This window comes from Ranitomeya variabilis, chromosome 2 (genome assembly GCF_051348905.1).
Source record: "Ranitomeya variabilis isolate aRanVar5 chromosome 2, aRanVar5.hap1, whole genome shotgun sequence".
NCBI classification, from domain to species: domain Eukaryota; kingdom Metazoa; phylum Chordata; class Amphibia; order Anura; family Dendrobatidae; genus Ranitomeya; species Ranitomeya variabilis.
This window is the reverse complement of record NC_135233.1, coordinates 475,481,464-475,493,854: the sequence shown is the minus strand read 5'-3', so window position 1 is coordinate 475,493,854 and position 12,391 is coordinate 475,481,464. Positions and strand designations below refer to the sequence as shown.

General features: G+C 38.7%; 1 protein-coding gene and 1 long non-coding RNA gene across 5 annotated transcripts in view; one reads left to right on the top strand and one right to left on the bottom strand.

Moving 5' to 3' along the window:
- The window catches only part of LOC143806839 (uncharacterized), a 71,662-nt gene extending 71,134 nt beyond the window's left edge, over window positions 1-528 (bottom strand). For all 4 annotated transcript variants that reach the window (XR_013221568.1, XR_013221570.1, XR_013221571.1 and 1 more), the window contains exon 1: window positions 362-528. This is a non-coding gene — a long non-coding RNA (uncharacterized LOC143806839). The remainder of the gene's footprint in view (window positions 1-361) is intronic.
- Window positions 1-12,391, top strand: part of IRF7 (interferon regulatory factor 7) — a 31,461-nt gene that overhangs the window by 7,262 nt on the left and 11,808 nt on the right. The window contains exons 3-11 of the mRNA XM_077287794.1: window positions 692-842; window positions 2,402-2,648; window positions 3,261-3,358; window positions 3,753-3,804; window positions 5,875-6,057; window positions 6,856-7,038; window positions 7,353-7,568; window positions 9,603-9,995; window positions 11,355-11,464. Coding sequence (XP_077143909.1) covers window positions 692-842; window positions 2,402-2,648; window positions 3,261-3,358; window positions 3,753-3,804; window positions 5,875-6,057; window positions 6,856-7,038; window positions 7,353-7,568; window positions 9,603-9,995; window positions 11,355-11,464 — 1,633 coding nt within the window. The remainder of the gene's footprint in view (window positions 1-691; window positions 843-2,401; window positions 2,649-3,260; window positions 3,359-3,752; window positions 3,805-5,874; window positions 6,058-6,855; window positions 7,039-7,352; window positions 7,569-9,602; window positions 9,996-11,354; window positions 11,465-12,391) is intronic.

Here is a 12,391-nt window from a genome sequence, read left to right as displayed (position 1 = left end):
ATTCACTTGTATTGAGCAAGTCAGCGCACATCTAGTTGGAATGTGATCAGCATAACCTGAGTTCTTTGCCTAGGAAACTAGTCACCTCTGACAGGCTGCATTGGTGGTCAGTGACCTAGATAACCAACAGGAAACTGTAGAATTTAAAATACCTCCAGTTTTGTTTCAGAGAGGATTTTTAATAAGAGGTAAATTCCAAAATTGCTTTTTTTCCAAGCACTTTGCAATTTTACCCATTGAAAAAAAACAAGACAAGCCCTTTAAGGCAGTATCATTGACAATTTTATAATGTTCTAGCATGACCCAAGGAATTGCCGTAACATTTTCAAAAAAATTGGAATTTGATTTTTGTGATTCTCACCTATCATATAAAGGAAGAGACAGACCACCTCATCTCAGCTTTGAATGTGGGCCCCAGCAAGAATTGTCAATCACTGTGCCAATCAGAAGTAGAGGAGTGGATCTGTGGTGGTGGGCTTTCCTGTACTGGAGCCCCCAACCTGTAGGTGATAATTGTATTTGTTACGGTTAACGACTTTAATTATTGAAATAAGACATATGATACACATCTAAGGTGTTAGGTCTTCATTTTGCTCTTTCCCTTTGTCTATAGATGCATTGGATACGACAATGTGCACATTTTCTGCATTGTATTCATTTATCATTTTTATATGTTTTTGTCACAAACCAGAGAACTTTTTGGTCCTTGGCTGATTCGGCAAATCAACAGCAATAATTTCGACGGTGTTCGTTGGTTGGATGAAAGTCGGACATTATTCCGTTTGCCATGGAAGCACCTGAATATGAGTAATGTAGATGAGAGGGATTATGGAATATTCAAGGCAAGTAGAAAACAAAAATCTGCATTTATTGGTTGTAACAATGTGAATATTTATGTTGGTCTATAATGGATCCACAATGACTATATTCTAATGAATAGAACAGGTTCGCAAACAGCCAACATATCTCTATAGACGTGAAGTCACAATCTCCTCCTGATAAGGAAGATTTCCCTTTCGGAAAGGACTTGTCACCAAGTCAAAAGTGGCCACCTTGTGCTCTTATTTTATTCCTCCTGCCACCCTTAGTATTTTCTTCTCCCTGTCTTGCATTTTCAGTAAGGTTCCAGAGATAAGAGCTTTTTTATTTAGTGCTATATTTCAGGGTCTCTACCTATGGCGCGTGTGTCAGAGTAATAATGCAGAACAGCCTGAAGACACGCCCCCGAGGATCCTTTGAGTCATGTTCCCTTAGTAAAAGCCATAAAAGGTAGCATATTGGATACATTAAATAAAAAGAGCACATATCTTTAGAGCCATATGATGGATTTAAAAAAGGAATACATAATAAAACCTATAGTTAGCAGCAGAAATAAATTAATAAGAGCAAAAACTGGACATTTTTCTGCTGGTAACAGATCCTCTTTATTAAACAAAGTAGTGGAAGGATATATCATTTGTCAAATATATGATAAAAAGTTTTTTTTTCTGACAGTAATCCTCATCAATAAAGAATAAAAGCAAAAGACTGCATAGACAAAACCAATTAGGAAATTGTCACCCATAAACATTAGATTAAATTTTCAGCAATTTTGAAGGATCAGCTAACAGTCCAATGTGTATGGAGACCTCCCGACTGTGCTGAGGCAGATGTTTGGGGAAATAAAGATCAGGGAACCTTGAAACATGCCTTGCTCTTCTCCTCTGGGCAGATAACCCCTGCAAAATAAAACTGACCATGGCTTCAATGGGTTTCTCCAAGATTTAACATTAAACTAGTCTCAAACTGCTGAGATCTCCAGAAGAGGGAGCCGAGGTCGATCATGGTCACTTTCTCTCTCTTCCTTGTCTATGGAACTGCCGTAAGCAGCCAGTCGCTGTTCTCGGCCTTCTCTGGCAGTCCCATAAAGAATTAATGGAGTGGAGGTTTGCATGTTCGACTTCTGCTCCATCTATACAAAGTTCCCTAGAGTTGAGTTCTCGGGATCGTTTTGGTGCATTATTGCATCCAGAATAAAAAATGTTTGAAAAGTTTGCAAATTATTATTATTTTTAAATGTCTTACCATTTTTGTCTCTATAGCTTTGATGATGTGTGTCTTCATGGCAGCAGACTGAAAACTCTGTAGTCTGCTTCTAAAGTCATTCTTCTTGTCGTCTGGCCCCAAAAAAGTAATGGAAAGATGGAAGAGATAGTGCAGTTTGCAGTTTGTCATCATGGTGGCACATAGCCTTGCATAGGATCTATAGACACAAAATGGTATTAACTGAAATTTTTACAGACCTTCATAAACCTGCTTCAATATCTTAGATTTAGTCTTTAAAATAAGTTTGTATGTGATCATTACCTTTTGACCTCAATTGAATTTTTCTAAGCACATGCGTTCTTCGATTTGTTTTCAGGCTTGGGCTATTCACAGCGGAAAGTACAGTCAAAATTGTGCGGACCCCCCTACTTGGAAAACAAATTTCCGTTGTGCCCTCAATCAGGTTCATTATCGTAAAAATAAAATGTTCTCTGAACATAAAGATAAATCAAGCGACCAACGTGATCCTCATAAGATCTATAAGTTCAATGGAGATCATCATGATATGCCTGCATCAAATCCAAGTGGTGCCATCTTCAATGAAGCCCCTATTAACCCAGAAGGTATAATGATTACTCAATTAATTTAAGGATATGCATTCAAATTGACTTTTTAGAAAAAATATGTAGTGTCCTACTCAGATTACTATATATATTTACAGACAGTCCTGGTTTTGGTGTGACGGTCTGGCAACAGAGGATTACACTGCAAAAGAAGTTGGGTTTAGCAAAACAACTGATATTTTTGGGTCATTCTTTGCCTTTTGGAGGTTCCTAGGTGGTCTTTGGGTGGGACTTGAAAGTTTTGAATTTTGCAGTCTAATAGTTGGTAAAAATGGGATTATTTTATTATAACAATGTATTGGGGTGGTGAACAGAATGAGCAGTTGCCTCTAGGTCCTGATGCCCCAAATGGCCCCAATATATAATGGACTAAAGTCGGGTGAACCCAACGATGTTGGGGTGATTGTAATGTGTTTGGTGGCCTCCCGACTCTACCTACAACAGAAGGTGGTGGGGAATGGGCACACTGGAATTACAGCATCTGATCCTTTTTGTTCTCCAGGGGACTAGTCTGGCAGTGGAAAGGTTCAGTACCGATTTCAAGGTTTACTACCTGCTGAAAACTGAGGCTCGTTTCTTAATTAATGTTTGTTTTTATTTTTAATCTGGTAGAGCAAAATTTTCACAGTGTCTTAAACGAAGAAGACTTCACACTTCGCATAAGTCCTGATTCTGTACTGGAGGCCCCTTTCGCCAGCCCTGAGGATTCGGTGCGTTACCAAATGGTGTAAAGTTGTATCTACAAGACATTAAGGCCATGATCTATATACTTCATATTCCTAAATATTTAGCCACCCTGTGTATGTGTAGTTCTAGTACCCTCCATATAATAAGACCATACAACTATTATGGGGTCAATAATAAAATGGAATTAATTGTTATATATAAATACCAATGACTTCAACGCTAGCTTTATAAATCAGTATGCAGTCAGCTCCCCCTAGTGGTTACTGCAGGCAGTGATATTTATATTATTTAACCAGGATCGATGGCCAATATTCTCGTCTATTTTACTTGATTATCAGTTCTGATCGTATTTTCAGATTCTGGCTGTAGTGTGCAGTTTTATGGATTCTAACATACACATGTCTTCCTCAAATATAGGACAATATCGCAGAGCTAATAAGTAATATTTTACTGGAGCCAACAGAAAACAGTAAGTCAGAAGTCTCATATGTATTGTTTGTCTCTTGTTCTAAAATTATTTGTGACGGGTCAGTAAAATGGAATGAACTAGCTATATAGAAACAATATTTTAAAAAATAAGATGCTGGTCACGAGATTGCTCAAAATAGTCTGACACTTCATGTCCTGTAAAAGAACAGTGTTATGGCTGGCTACAGGGTCAGACTGGCCCACTGGAGAACAAGAGAAACCTCCGGTGGGCCCCTGTGCAAGAGCAGGCAATCAGTACTTGGCACAATATACTTGCATTAATCTGTAAAGACAGAGGCATCTTATTCATGTAATAATCTACCCAGTTCATTTTTCTATAAATTTGTGATTGAGGATAATGTCACATTTGCATGTAGCTGAAAAGTGGGGCCTTGGAGTTGGTTACTGGAGGGCCCTTGATACCCCAGTCTGACACTAGCTAGGTACACACATCGTGGTGGTGTTATAAATCCATTGGCCACATGGTATATTGGCTAGTTCTTGCTCTTATTTTATTCCTGCTGCTCGCGTGAGGTTTTTTTTATTTTGGATGTTTTTGGGTTTTTTTTTAAAATCTGTCGTAAAGTTCCAGAAATATTGGCCTTTTCAATTAGTGTCCCCAATAATCTAATTCTTATCATCCTTTTCCAAGGGAATAAGGCAGGATAAAAATGCAGAGCATCCTAAAGACACGCCCCAGAGGATCTTGTAAGCAACACCCACTTAGTAAAGGCCATAAAAATTACAACTAAAACAAAAGGCCCATAACGCCGAAGAAACAACAAAAAAAATACTCAGGGGAGCAGTAGGAAAAAAATAGAGAAAAAACTGCCCCCCTTTTGTTTTAATTACAGGTCCTTTTTAAGTACTTCTGGAGGCCCATAAACTCAAGTCCGTGTTATACTCTGCAGTGATGATCTAAAACACTACTGTACAGTAGAGTAGCTGCACCATATCTTTCAGCTTTAAGAGCTGGGAATCAGCTGTCAAACACAGCCGATCTACATACAGAAGGCAGAGATGGTTTATTACCATCTCTGCTGATTCTATCGTTATGTACACAGCGTTGAACAAGTGTTGTGTATACAGTATAGGAAGCGCTAACAGATCTTCATCTTCTGGACCCATAGGTCATGTAATTGCCTGATGTATGGAGGAAGTAGGAGCTGCCGGATTCTGGGAGACATAGTCAGTTCTGCCACTTATCTTGGAAACTGCATTTCCCCTGTAACTGTGGCTAATATACCAATCCTAGTTACAGGGGAAATGGGATGAAAAAATTAAATGTTGACATTCCCTCCAAAGGTCTTTTATGGTCTTATGGGAGGGAGCAATATGTGAAATAAATATAAGATAAATAGCAAGTAGATAAAAAATAAATACATAAAGCCACTGCCAATCCAAATCATTGTTACTTGCAGCGCCCCTATCAAAAGAAAAAAAATGTATCAAATAAATAAAAATAATTATTACAGAAAGGGGAACAAATTTTAAAATATATTTAATTGGTCCTCTGTGGTCATGAATTTAAATTAAAAAAAAAAACAGATACGCATTTCCTTTGTTTTCTCACTGACATCACCTGATATTGGCAAAAAAAATGGGAAAAGAGAGTATGAAAATAAAACAAGAATTAAGCTACTTTTATACCAAAAAAAAAATCAAAGATCATTTGAATATCTGATTGAATTTTTTTTTTGCTGCTTTTTAAATGGCGAGTACAAGAAAAACTTAAAATGTGGCTGATCAGTAACAGGGCTAAATGACCTGGTCTTGAACTGGTTAAATAGACAAAACTATTCAATAATTGCATTACTTTCAATACTTTGTGTAAGATACACAGATAGGGAGCTAATAGTTAAAAAATGGCCTCTCACGTGTCATGCAGCATGTCCACTGCATTATCCAATCACTTATTGGGTCACATTCTGAAATAACAGCAGAGTAGATAATGTATAGTTTTAGTTGGTAAAAAAAAAAAATTTCATAACTACAAAAATGAACTTGTGAAGACGGTGATGCATTCACCAAAACTAGCAGGAAATTACATGTATTTTTTTAAACTCTACAGACATAGAGCAAGTACTAAACCTCTCCCAGGATGGGTATCTACAAAGGGAGCCACTTGTGGATCAAATGTTCAGACCGTCTATACATGAGCAGTGGACAAATTCTCAACAGATGGAATCTTGTGTTGTTAATGGCCATGAGCCAACCGCCCACGAGGAGCCATCCATCCATATTCCAGTGTTTGGTGAGTAACGTGAGCACTTATACAGATAGTGAGGGAAGTAGAATGGGTATGCCATCAACTTTTGCCATAACCTACAGCAATAAAACCTGTATTCCTTTTATTCCTATGTGGCACAAGAAGATCCTAGAATCAATGTTTTCACAGTAGAACATGTTTAATTGTTCAATTAATTTACTTCATGTGCAAATTCTAGCAATTTTAAAAGTCAATACTGATCCCTTAAAAAAAGCCTTGCTAGGTGACCTAGGATAAGAAGCCATACAAGATGCTCCATTTGCAGACACGTGTTTCAGGATGTTTGCCCCTCGTTAGAACAAAGCAAGAGGTTTGATTTGGCTGGGTAAGAGGCCTCCAATTAGGAGGTATAAAGGAAAACATCTCTCCAAGCTGATGTAAGGAGACCTTTAGGCAATGCAAAGCTCCTCTGGATATTTAAGAATGCAAATAGCCTTTTCAGAGAGGAATAGGACTGGACCTCTAGTACCACCTATTGGATGTAGCAATCTTAAAAATCAATATTGACCCTTTAATGAGTTGTGCCACATGAAAGGTGGCACTGTCTTCTTCCGCTCTGAAGTATATATTTGCATATTTAAATTGCCAGAGGAGCATTGCATAGCCTATAAGTCTCCTTACTACTACTTGGCACGCTCCACAAGAACAAATGCTGCCCCTTTAGACCCTCATTTGCTTCAATAATACAAATATGATAATTATTAGATACGTTTTGAATTATTTTCTGAAACCAAAGAAAATTATATCTTACACCATCTATGAAGAAATATTTTATTTTTACAGGTACACAATATCAAATGTGTAACATTTATCAGAATGGATTCCCACAAGACGCGGCTGTAAACCAAGGCTTCCAACAGATATCTGCAGTCCCGCAGTTCCAACACCCTCCCGTAATTCTTAATGGCTTTGTTTCAGCATTGCATGAACCGCAGGTCGCTCAGATTAACGGGTACCATCAAGAAAGTGAGTAACACCCATAATACTCTTTTTATAAACCTTTTAGTAGTAAATCAAATACCAGGCAATATATTTTTTCGCAATAAAAATTTGCGACCTTTCAAAGTTATTATGCCACTTTTTTGGGGTAAAAGCTTTGATAAATCAGACCCCTTGTGCCTTCTAATATATGCAGAAACATATTGTATGTCTTGAGGTTTGTGGATCTGCTTTTTTAAAAACTACATCAATGCTCATGCCTTACCCTTATTACATCATCTAATAAACTCATCATTTCAAAATTCCTGACCACATTTCTGTGATTTGTTCCTTTTATATAGGAGCACATGACCTAGCGTACCAGTCTGCCAGCAACGGGTGTCAACCGGATAAACCAAGAGTAAGACAAAGTACTAACTCTTCTCCAAATTATTCCTATCACACCAACAATGAAGAGAGAGCAAGATCATCACTAGTGGGTCACGTTCCACCTATGGCTAATGGATCTGGACCTGTTTCTCCACCACAAGCCCAAGCGACATCAGTGAATGTACACAGTAAGTCAAAGGATTTATTGCCATATTCCGGAGCATCTTTTTGTTTGTATTTTAGAATTAAAAAAAAACACATTTATAGTCATGGAAAAAAGAATCAGACGTGCTGGATTTAAGTGACAAGATGGGAGTTTGTGGGGGTTTCCTCTAGCAAGGTACCCTGATTTACTCTGACTGACAGGTTAAATTTCCCCATTATGAAATTGGACCATTTGTATGTCTTTGAGATGGAAAGTATAGATCATGAGTCCCATAGTTGACAAGGACTTGCTGAGGGCAAGGCAAGTTTTTGCGCCCCCTAACCTGTGAACTCTAAGCTTAGAATCATAGAATGTTAGAGTTGGAAGGGTCCTCCAGGGTCATCGTGTGCAACCCCCTGCTCAATGCAGGATTCACTAAACCATCTCAGACAGATGTCCGTCCAGCCTCTGTCTGAAGGCTTCCATTGAAGCATTTAATGAAAAATTAATCTCACTTGTTGTGATCTACATAAGCAGCCCCAGGTGGGCACTCGCTGAGCCACTCCAAGAAGAAGAAGCTCTTGCAAGTGGGGAGGAGTGGGTAGGCAACATTTTGCACCTTCATGGACTTTTTCACCTGGTGCACTATAGACTGATATGAATGGTGAAACTATCTGTAGAGCATTTTGGAATAAGTTGACTACTGGACTAATAAAAAAGGCAATCTGTCGTCAAACTCTGGGTGAGATCGAATGGGGCAGCTAGGAACACATGGACAAAACTCAACACTTCTCTGGTGGTTATTGGCCACATGATTTTGTTTTAAAATCATGGAACCATTTGGCCATCGTGAATTGATGGAGTTTCCTCTGCCCCATGCGGTCTCACCCAAAAAGTCTACTAATTTCTTATGGCTGCTTATGGCTTCATGAATGGCTTGTAAGAGGATAGCCATTCACATGCACAATTCTCCATACTCTCCATACTCGGGAGTCACTGTGCTCTACTGTACAGCTCAGTGTGCAAGGCTCTTATCTAACAGACTGACTAATTATGTGACTCATTATTTTCTGTTTATGGGTATGTGCAGTCGGGAGAATTTCTGGATGGAAAATTACAGTGCCAGCACTATGGATAATGTTTCTTAAAATCTCATCAACACGTTGTAGAGAAGATACAAATTTGCAATGCAGAGAGTGAAATCTGTGACAAAACTATGGCATTTCCACAACAAAATCCACCTTGTTTTCTGCAGCAGATTAGTCCCATTTTTACAAACCCTATTAGTTCTAATTTATTGGGATCCAAGGGTTAATGTTTCTCGTTGTGGAGATTCACATGCCAGCGTAAGGAGACTTATAAGCCATGCAATGCTCCTTTCGGAAATTAAATATGCAAATTGTCTCTTCAGAGAGGAAGAGGACTAGACCTCTAGTGCCACCTATTGGATGTAGCAATCTTACAAGTCAATATCGACCCTTTAACGAGCCTTGCCACATGACTTAGGATAAAAGCCAAACCAGAATCTCAATTTGCAGACACTGTGTATCAGGGTGTTACCCCTCATCAGTACAAAGTATGGGATCTGGTTTGGCTTGCTACTTCCAATAAGTGGCATTAGAGTTCTAGTCCTCTTCCTCTCTGAAGAGGCAATTTGCATGTTTAATTTCCCAGAGGAACATTGCATGCTTTATAAGCCTCCTCACACTGACAAGATAGGGATGTCATTCTCCACAAGGAGAAATGATACCTCTTAGATCACAATCAGAGGCCCCTCATACAGCCAAATCAGATATCATACTTTGAACTGATGAGGGGCAACTCCCCAAAACACAATTTCTGCAAATTTAGATTTTGGCTCAGCTTTTTACCTACGTCATCTGGCAAGGCTCATAATTAGGATTGCTATTTACAATAGGTGGCACTAGAGTTTTAGACCTGTTCCGTTTTGAACAGGCAATTTTCTAATTTATTATGACTCTTATTTTTACTCTTGGAACACTTTAGGATTACTTATGCCGATGTTCACTGTAGCGTTATTTGAATTTTCTAATTCCATTATATTATTCACCAACAGGGAACATGCCACCCCTCACATCCTGGGAAGTTACTGTATATTATCGAGGAAAGGAAGTCCTAAAACAAAACATGTCTAAAAAGTTCTTCATCCTGAGAGATGTTAGTGAAGTCCAGATGCAAGATGCGGACACTATCCAATTCCCTTCTACGGATGTGCTGGTGGATCACGTGCAGATCAAGGCCACTAACGAAATCTGTAATTATCTTGAAAAAGGTCTTCTACTTGAAGTCAACCCTGACAATTTCAAGGTTTATGCTACAAGAATGGGAAGATCAAGAGTTTACTGGAGCTTGTCAGAAAGTGTAAAAACCAAAGAAATGGCTTCACAAGCCAAGAAGCTGGTCAGAGATGACCAAACAGAGATATTTGACTTCAGTCAGTTTTGGGAAGGTGAGAGTCCTAACGAGACGATATCTAGGGAAGACGTAGCTTGTTGATATTGTATACTTTTATGCGTACATTATACAGTTTGCTTTTCTTGGCAGAACAAAAGGTAGTGTAGGAAAAATGGGACGTCGGCGTTGGATTAAATATTTAATCTAATAATAAAATTTAGTTTTTCATCTTCTCAGTAAAATGTGATGGGGTCCTATAACAATTGATTATTAATTAAATGGGTTGAAATTATAAGTCTATTTATCAGCTGAAGACATTGAGGTCTTTATGTACAAATTCATGCAGACTAATGTACGTAAAAAAAAAAATTGGGCAATCTATTGGATTATTAGTTTAAAAAGTTTTGTGAAACAATTTTATGTTTGATACAAATTTGCAAAAGATAAAAAATTTGAGTAAGGCTAGGGTCACACAACCATTTTTCTCTCATCCGGGAAAATCAGTCCAATTATACTGAGAGTTTGATCAGAGTGTGATCCGATTTTCGTGGAGGTGTAAAAAAAAATGTTTCTCCTCCTTCTCTATATTGTCAGTCCGCGAAAATTGGACCTCACTTGGATGTCCTCCTCAGGCGGTCCAATTTTTCCAAGGAACCATAAAGTTAAAGTTTTGCGGAGGGAAATCATGCATGTGGTGATTGTTTTCCTCGGCCCAAGGAAAAATCGAACGTGTGCACAACCCCATAGAATAACTTGGCGAGGAGTGCTATCCATCAAACCGATAGATAGCATTAGTCCGATTTGCACCAGTACTTACTAACTTAATGGGGGAATAACTAGCAGATTTACGCCATTGGTGCAGGCTCACGTTTGTTTACAGCTCATTGCCCATGCGACTGACCACTGCTGCTATCTGGGAACGGTGGTCAAATATGCACTGTGTTTCCAAGCCTTTTTCCATTGTACTTGTAATTATTGTTTTGGAGCTGACCAGGATCCTGTCCAACTTCAGTGCAGAGTTTACAAGCTGCACAGCGTTGGTGGTCGGTCTCCTAGGCAAGGAACTGTAAGCAAAAGAGAAGAAAATCCATTGTATCACAAAAACGTCTTCAAATTTTAATAAGTAGTAAACTGCAAAAGTGTTTTTATTTCACGCAATATCCAACAACACTGTATACAGATAGGAATGGCCCTTAAGAGTCTAGTAGGTGCTTTTCTATAATTTGACAGACGCAACTATCATCAACTCCATTGCATTGCTTCCCTCACACATTGATTTGTTTCATAAAAAGATATGAGAAATAGATTTATTATTTTCTTTTCTCGATTGAAAAAAATATACATATATTTTATCCCCAACGACCTTTTAAATTAGGAAAATTGTACTATTTTTCCCCATTTTTTGTATCTTCAGAGTTAAAAGGTTACAGGAACCACAAGAGGTCATCGCCAGACTACACAATCTATATGACATTTGGCGAGGAGCTGTTTGAGCCGGTCATGAAGAGACTTGTACTAGTGAAGGTGAGTGCACGGCCTGTAAAGGATTCATGCCCTTTGACCATTCAGCTATTGACCTTACATTATTCCTCTTGCTCCGTCTTTTTTATGATCCCTGATAAATTGACTGAGAATCTTCTGGTTAATAAGATTTTTGCCAAATTAAAAAGTTAGTGCACTTGTCCGTAAAGACCACATAAACTTAAGACTAGCACTGAAGGCTTTGTAACAGGGCTGGATATGTTGTTGGGTTGTAGGTTGGCATGCTCCTTTTAGTAATACTATTATGTATTGGGCCTTAGCGGCAGAATGGTTCCCCTCTAAGAGATGGGGGTAAGATACCAGTGTAAATTGATGTTAGTTCAAAAACTCACAAGGAGACCGCAAGCTTGATGGTTACAACTGTCTTACAAGAGGCAATCTGTTGGCACTTTACTCGGCAGCACTCTTGCCACTCTTTAACAGTCTCAGTCACTATCTCAGCTTAAAGGGAACCTGTCATGTCCGATAATACTAATAAATTGGAAATTAACCCTATGTTTGAAGGTTAATAGTGTTATCAGACGTGACAGATTCCCTTTAAGCAGAAACTCTCTGTGTAGGTCACAGCTCCTCTTTCAGTCAACTCTCGATTGGGCGAGATATCTTGCCGTAGCTGCTACAGCACTCGGTATGTTCTTGAAACCTACTTCCTCATAGGCACAGTCCCTCACACAAAGGCACCAATCTCGCAGCTGTACCAGGCATGACATTCCCCCTCACATTCAGACATTGGCTGCCAGACTTCTCTGCTTTTGGTAACCCCCATAACCTTTACAGGGTGGTGATAATTGCTCACACATTAATAAGTCTCACTGCTACCCGCTAGTATGGAAATCCTCACACTCTTAATATGGTATTTCTTTTGCTCAGGTGGACTAGTCTCCTACCTCTAGGACAAACTCAACATGA